This window comes from Phalangium opilio, unplaced genomic scaffold, assembly GCF_054372755.1.
Source record: "Phalangium opilio isolate 3A_F unplaced genomic scaffold, DU_Popi_V2 ptg000060l_1, whole genome shotgun sequence".
NCBI lineage: Eukaryota > Metazoa > Arthropoda > Arachnida > Opiliones > Phalangiidae > Phalangium > Phalangium opilio.
In genome coordinates this window covers 4,146,727-4,154,576 of record NW_028324177.1, presented here as the reverse complement: position 1 = coordinate 4,154,576, position 7,850 = coordinate 4,146,727, and the positions used below count along the sequence as shown (strand labels likewise).

At 35.5% G+C, this 7,850-nt stretch overlaps 1 protein-coding gene across 1 annotated transcript; it reads left to right on the top strand.

Annotated features, from left to right (window-relative positions):
• Positions 1 to 3,660: 3,660 nt before the first annotated feature.
• Positions 3,661 to 5,389, top strand: LOC149666702 (uncharacterized). Its single transcript, XM_089841538.1, has 3 exons — positions 3,661 to 4,098; positions 4,169 to 4,247; positions 5,266 to 5,389. Exons 1-2 carry the CDS (start codon positions 3,661 to 3,663, stop codon positions 4,199 to 4,201), a joined length of 471 nt encoding a protein of 156 aa, XP_089697664.1. The 3' UTR covers positions 4,202 to 4,247; positions 5,266 to 5,389.
• The last annotated feature ends 2,461 nt before the right edge of the window (positions 5,390 to 7,850 follow it).

Sequence of the window (7,850 nt, the reverse complement as noted above, 5' to 3'; positions counted from 1 at the left end):
CCGTTAACTCATTTAGGGCCATAAAATTTAAATTTATAGCATTTTCCAGTAAGTCAGACCTAACACAAAATCTAACGCTATTGTAACCTGAAGAAGATTCTAAAATTGTCTCTATAATGGATTGAAAGATTTTTTTCAATTGTTCATATACTTCTGTCAATTTGAGCATATGAAGGTCTTTAAAAATAATTTTATATTCAGAGGCTAAACAGTTGAACTTTCGAGAGACAGTTTGGTTAACTTTTGATAATTCGTAAAACCTTTTAGGATTGAAATAGGAAAGATCCAAAGGCTCTTCTTCGGATGATGACATGTTTTCTATTTGATCTTAGGCGCGACTCGAAATAAAACTCTTGACGTAGACCTAGGAAACAAACTAAAATATCTAAAATAATATACACTACAAGTTCTAAAATAAAAAAAAGTATTAATTTTTCTAAAAATACGTTTTAAAAATACGTTTTAAAAATTCTTTATTGCGTACATTTTCAAATTTCTTATACAGTTACAGGTATTTTCTTTAAAACTTTGTCTATAAGACTGACAACCTCTGGTATTTCATCAAACTTTAAATTTAATTTTTTTTCGCGCATTTCCCCCCTATATTTTGTTAATAAATAGCCCGTATCTTTAAAATTTTCCAGTTCAAACATTCCCGGGAAACATAGGGTCTGTTTTATGCTACCGCATGGTTTGCTTAAATTTTTTTTAACTTCTTCTATCACGTCTATCGAAATACATATTCCATATATAAGGGGTTTTTTAAAAGCGTATCTTCTAATATCTACATATAATTTATTGTTTAATTTAACTAATTTTACACCGATATTGTCGCTCTCGTTAAATTTAATTTCGATAGTTTCCCACGTTTGATTTACCGTCTAAAGACAATAATGATACATTTGGACATGCAGTTTTTAAAAACGTGGAAAAAAAAATCTTACCATGTCTAAAGGCATCGTGAGAATTTAGTTTATGGTCGAGAGATATTGCCTCAAGTGATTGTACGCCGCGACTTGCTGGGTTATATACTAGATCTAAACCGGTCTACGTATCACGTTAAAATAAGTACATTTTGAACTAACATAGATGTAAAAAAATCTTGTTTCCGTTTTACAAAAACAGCTGGTAGTTATAACGGAGGAAAATATATTATAACCTTAACGTCATACGTATATTTCGAATTACCTTTGACGTCAACCTTGTTTTCGCTTTATTAAAACACCTGTTAATTATAACGAAGCAAAATATAACACGGTATAGGCGCTATATTATTCACCTTCAGGTATAACGAATCCTTGGGTCCTAGCTAGATTAAGTTATTTTATGGAACGAAGTCTATAACCAACAACTATAGTATTTTATAAAACGAATAAAATACACTAAAAACACAATAAACCATTTAAATTGCAATAAAATATACTAAAAGTACAATAAAACTATAATGAAACACTCTAAAACACAATAAAACACTCTAAAACTACAATAAAACACTCTAAAAGTACACTATACCATAATAAAATACATTAAGGTACAATAAAACTACAATAAAACACAGTAAAACACAATAAACCATTTAAATTGCAATAAAATATACTAAAAGTACAATAAAACTATAATGAAACACTCTAAAACACAATAAAACACTCTAAAACTACAATAAAACACTCTAAAAGTACACTATACCATAATAAAACTACAATAAAACACAGTAAAACACAATAGAATACACTAAAATTACAATAAAACACTCTAAAAGTACAATAAAACACTCTAAAACACAATAAAACACTCTAAAACTACAATAAAACACTTCAAAAGTACACTATACCATAATAAAATACACTAAAAGTACAATAAAACTACAATAAAATACACTAAAAGTACAATAAAACTACAATAAAACACAGTAAAACACAATAGAATACACTAAAATTACAATAAAACACTCTAAAAGTACACTATACCATAATAAAATACATTAAGGTACAATAAAACTACAATAAAATACAGTAAAACACAATAAAACACTCTAAACCTACACTATACCACTATAAAACACACTAAAAGCACAATAAAACATTTAAATTGCTATAAAACTGCAATAAAACAGTCTAAAATTCACTTAAATTAAAACAAAACACACTAAACTACAGTAAAACATGGTTACACTAGACCGCCAAGAAGAAAAACATTGAATTTTTTGAAAGTTATTTATTTGCCTTAGTTTTCCCAGGTTTGTACGAACCATGAATTAAACCTCGTTCAGATAGACAGTTGTTTAAATGGTAAAAAGATAAGGTTTGAAAATAGGCTTATATTAAAGAAAGTCTGCGAAATACTTATTCGCGAAATAATTATTCGCGTCATTGGATCTCATGTGATAATGAACTTCATGAAACATTAAACTGTTAGTGTTATCACACAAACACTCGGCTAACCTGCAAATCTGCATGGCCTTGAATATATAATGCGTAGCTATGTCGTTTTCATCACTATAATTTTTCCTTATGGTTTTGTTAGTTTTATATACCATAAACATACACATATGAAGAGCTAAGTTAAGAACTCTTAAGTATTGGTTTGGACAATGAAATTCGTATCCTCCATAATAAAATGTACGAAATTTACATCCCTCCTCATTGCGAGGATGGCAACTACCTAACTGACAAATATTTGAGGTTCCATACATTTTGTTCGGTGTCAGGTGTACGTTAAATTCGTGGATACTATCCCCAGTGATTTCTTTCAATTTGAATTGATGAACCTTGTTATTTATGATACATGGAAACTGTCTAACAAACATGTTAATTAATGACCCTGGGGGTAATTGCACTGTAGAAGTTAGTAATCTGTACATTGCCAAGTGTTTCAATCCAAAATTTATATTAGGACCATTAACGTATTGCCATATATAACCTTCACCATCGGCTATATTATAGACTTCATTCGGTGTGGGGTTTATTAGTAAATACCCCGTTTCGGGATCTGTAGTCCTTTCGGATTTTCCGTAATCTTTATCCCATCCGATAGCACCAAATTTTTCAATTCGTCTTAAGTTGTTTCGTCTAACGACGGCTTCTAAAGTAATGGGTGAATTCATTCTACAATCCTCACTACAGCAGATAGGCTAGGAAGGGGTGTCCGATGTGTTGTCAGTTTCGGAGAACGCTTTTGATTCGTCCCTGATGGTGTAAAAATTAACCAAATACTCTAACTGTTTGTTATAAGAGAGTAAAATATATTTCCAATTATCTTTGACGTCAACCTTGTCTTTGCTTTATAAAAACAACTGTTTGTTATAAGATATAAAAATATATTTCCAATTATCTTTGACGTCAACCTTGTTTTCGCTTTATAAAAGCAACTGTTATAAGAGATAAAAATACATATCCTTTACAAAAGTAACCTTGGTTCGCTTGTTAAGGACTCTCGCTAAGGGGATTCGAACTCGTGAACAACGAGTTTAAAGGCAGATACGTTAACGAGCGAACCAATGTTACTTGAGGGTGTATTCGGTTGATGACTATAGTACCGTGGATTTATTAATATAATATGATTCTTTCCCCCCCGTGACGAAAAGTATATCTACTGAATAACCAATGTAGTTTTTGCTAACGCAATAGTCGAAAAAATCGTTTAGTTCTAGTTCTTGATAATATGTCTACTGATAAAATGAAACCTTATCCGACTGGATGTTATCAATGCGGCGGAAGCCTTATTGAGTTTCCAGATCACGCCGGACAAACGTTTTATTGCGATGGAGATCTCGATTGTCCTTTAAGACATCACACTGTTTTTGTAACAAAAAATAATCACATACACCCGATAGAAGAAAAATTTCAACCTTTGAGTCCGGATAGAGTGTGTTTAGTATGCGGTACGTATTCGTCGGCGAAGGACGCTCGTAACGCCGAATGTTCCGAAGAAGGCACAACTTGTCGGTTTACGGCTAAATCCGTTATAAAAGCGAGAGGCACCACGACCGTACACTGTAAAATTTGTTTTTTTTGGCATTTAAAAAACACCAAATGCGATACGAAAAACCGTTGCTTCAAATGCGACAAACTTTACCTGATGAGAGAAAATCATCTTTGTGTAAAAAATTAAAAATAATAATAAAATGTTGCTTAGTTTTTCACATATAATAACTGTACATTCCCAATAGCAATCCAATATTATAACGATATTTTTCGTTTGAATCAACTAACCATTCCACGAACATCTGTCACGACAAAACGGAAACAGTAGGTGTACCATTTTTGAAACGCTTTTCACCCAATACCAGTTCAATATAAACCAACTAGTTTTTTCTACCTTTGGCTGCATAGTGATAATTTATCTTTGCGTATGAATTTACGATTGTAGGTTTGTTGTTTGTACATTTTTTTATTTAAATGAGAAAGTATACAGATCATATACAAATAACATTGAGATTACTTGAATATCAAGTATTGATTAACTTAGTTTTGAAGCTGTTGTTTGTACATTTTATATTTAAATCAACATTTATACAGATGAGATTACTTGAATATCAAGTATAGATTAACTTAGTTTTGAAGGTGTCTATTTTCTCAGGCATACTCCAGGAACATTTCGTGGAGGTTATAGTTGGGCATCATATCAACGTCTAAGACTTATACAAATTCTGTGGGGGGAATTTCTTCTCGCCATCTTACGTAATAAGTTGTTGGGGTACGGCCCTTTATGGCTATAGTTTTCACCCGCAACTCTGACTGACTGTAGTTTATCTATCAAAGATTTACAAGGGTCTCTGCGACTTTCTTCAGCCGTTAATGGATCTAAGCGGTTAGGTTTAGACACGTTAGGACGAGTCCTGGAATTTGGTGTTGACCTGTAAACGGGGTAGCCTCGGCCTCCACCTTGGCTTTAGTACCATTCTAATAGAAAATTAGACGTGAATTGCTTTGTCTTCAATCTCGTTGTTAATTGCTTTAAACTTGAAGACTCTATTTTCAATCACTTGGCACAGCTAAATAGTTTGTTCTTTATGTTAAAATCAATTAAAAATAATTTACTTTCTACACCCTGAATATCTAAATAGTGGAATGTGTGCTCTATCCATTTTTAAATAAACAAACTATGAATTCAATTTCAATAGGGAATAACAAAGTAGGTTCTAGTACCTTGATTGGAACGTTGGTAATAAATATAAACATACGACAGGAGGAAAATGCCTGAAAAACTAGTTATTTCAAAAGGTATGACAATCTAACAGCTCAAATTAAAGTCGAGTCCTTTCAGATTTCGATGCCGATTTAGCTGGAAAAAACAAATCCCTTAAACATTTATATGTTGGAAGAAATTTTGCTACTATTAAACCATTGCAAGTACGACATCTTTACCAAAATAGTCTGGTTTAGTATAGGTAATTGCTTTCAAACCACTACTAACCTATCGGTGATTTATTTTGAATCAGTGATAACTTCGTTATAACTTGGAGGTAGGTTAGGTTTAGACACGTTAGGACGAGTCCTGGCATTTGGTGTTGACCTGTAAACGGGGTAGCCTCGGCCTCCACCTTGGCTTTAGTACCATTCTAATAGAAAATTAGACGTGAATTGCTTTGAATATGCCAGATTTAAAAGGAGAGTATTTTCACACGCTTACTTTTCTGTGATTGTATTTTGAAACTAAGTACTGGTATTTGATTCCGTTTGGGCTGACAAATCTTTGTTCCTTTTGTAAGTATAACTCTACATTCAGAGACTAATTACGCTTTCTACTATTGCGTCTAAGATGAATTTCTTATATATTAATTACGCTTTTACGTGTACCTTTTAATTACCATCCAGCAGAGACCTATCATTAACCCTTGGCAATGTATTAAAGCTATCCATTCTCGTCTCTTATCAATGACGTCACAGCTACAATTGTAGAAGATTTAAGCCTTGGTAATGTACGTTTAAAGCTTCCATTCGTCTCTTATCAATGACGTCACAACTACAATTGTAGAAGATTTAAGCCTTGGCAATGTACGTTTAAAGTTTTTATCGTCTCTTATCAATGACGTCACAGTTGTAGAAGAGACTGACTTTTAATTACCATTAAAAACAATACCATAATCAAAATAAACTCCTTGAAATTTTGAGTCAAACTAAATATTACAATGGATTGCGCAACTTTCAGCCTATCATTAACCCTTGGCCATGTACGTTTAATAAATTCTCGTCTCTTATCAATGACGTCACAAATACAGTTGTAGAAGGGAGGAGTTTCCCAATAGGCGGCGCACGGTGTTTTCCCGCCAATGACGTCACAAATACAGTTGTAGATTTTCCCGCCAATGACGTCACAGATACAGTTGTAGACAGGTCTGCCAGATTCCCGCGCAGGGTTTTCCCGCGAGGGGGCGCGCGAGTTTTCCCGCGAGGGGGCGCAGCCGCCAGGGGGCGCGCGGGGGCCCGCGAGTTTTCCCGCGAGGGGGCGCGCGCGAGTTTCCCAAGGGGGCGTGGCGAGAGGGTGACCTTGAAATTCTACACCTACACTCTACACCTACATTCTACACCTACATTCTACACCTACGGAGGTACGAAGTGCGGCTTTACACTACTTAGGTCCCTCGACAAGCTGCTCTCGACTAGGTCCCTCGACAAGCTGCTCTCGACTAGGTCCCTCGACAAGCTGCTCTCGACTAGGTCCCTCAGCAAGCTGCTCTCGACTAGGTCCCTCGACAACCTGATCTCGACTAGGTCCCTCGACAAGCTGCTCTCGACTAGGTCCCTCGACAAGCTGCTCTCGACTAGGTCCCTCGACAACCTGCTCTCGACTAGGTCCCTCGACAACCTGCTCTCGACTAGGTCCCTCGACAACCTGCTCTCGACTAGGTCCCTCGACAACCTGCTCTCGACCATAGGCGTAGAGTTTCGTAAATGTTTGGTGGGGCCCGGCCCAACCGGCCTGGACCAATACATAGATAGCATCATGCATGATGCATGCACATGATGTATATAAATTCCTAACGAATATTAAGTAATAAATTTATATATACTACATTATATATTATATTTATGAAGTATATAAAGTATATATATGTACTATGTTTTCCTCTAAAGATAATCTAGGCCGTTTTAAAACAAATTTATCTGTATTTGCGCATTACAATGCGAATGTAATAATCCTTACAAAAATTTCGAGACCACTTTCAAAACTCGGGAAAATCACCAACTTAGGAAACCATGAGAGCAACTTAACCCATAAGACTAATTTATACTTGTGCCTCGAAAATTGTTTATCTACTCTATGGAGTTTTACCAGCGCCGCGCCTTACCAGGGATACTAGATTATTAAAGAGGGATTATCAGCTCGAGCCTTTCACGTACGTTCAGACGAGACTGCGACAGAGGTTTTTTTAACGGGGATCTATAAGGCGCGCCGTCTTGTTTTTCCCTATCAAGGACAAATTGAATTCCTATTCCGAGTAAATTGAATTCCTATTCCGAGTATTCCCCCATTTTTTGCGTTCCACCGGACCTAAGCCGTTCCACAGCAAGCCTATTTCTCTCAGATTTCGCATCCTCCCGCCATCATCCTTGATCCGGCTTTGAATTGCACTAAAATCTAGAAGTCCGGTAGACTGTACTGCGCATGACACGCCGATAACTCTGTCGCAATTTCCGTCTCCCTTCGAATCCCTCTTAAAGCATCTAGTATCCCTGGCCTTACATTCGTCGCACTATTCCAAAAGCGGATTATGCTTCACACATAAAGTACGTAAGTCCCACTTTTCCATAGCTTTGGCCATAGATTTCATGACATTCCCGAAGTAAAAACTAAACAGACGAACAAAAAAGCTTTTAACCAATCATAAGTCCCCTAACCGTAGATAG

What these genes read in the sequence shown, in the direction of transcription:
- LOC149666702 (XM_089841538.1), top strand. Translation starts at nt 3,661, where the DNA reads ATGTCTACTGATAAAATGAAACCTTATCCGACTGGATGTTATCAATGC. An exon ending in TGAGAGAAAATCATCTTTGT is followed by an intron (nt 4,099 to 4,168) that starts GTAAAAAATTAA and finishes CATTCCCAATAG; the next exon opens with CAATCCAATATTATAACGAT.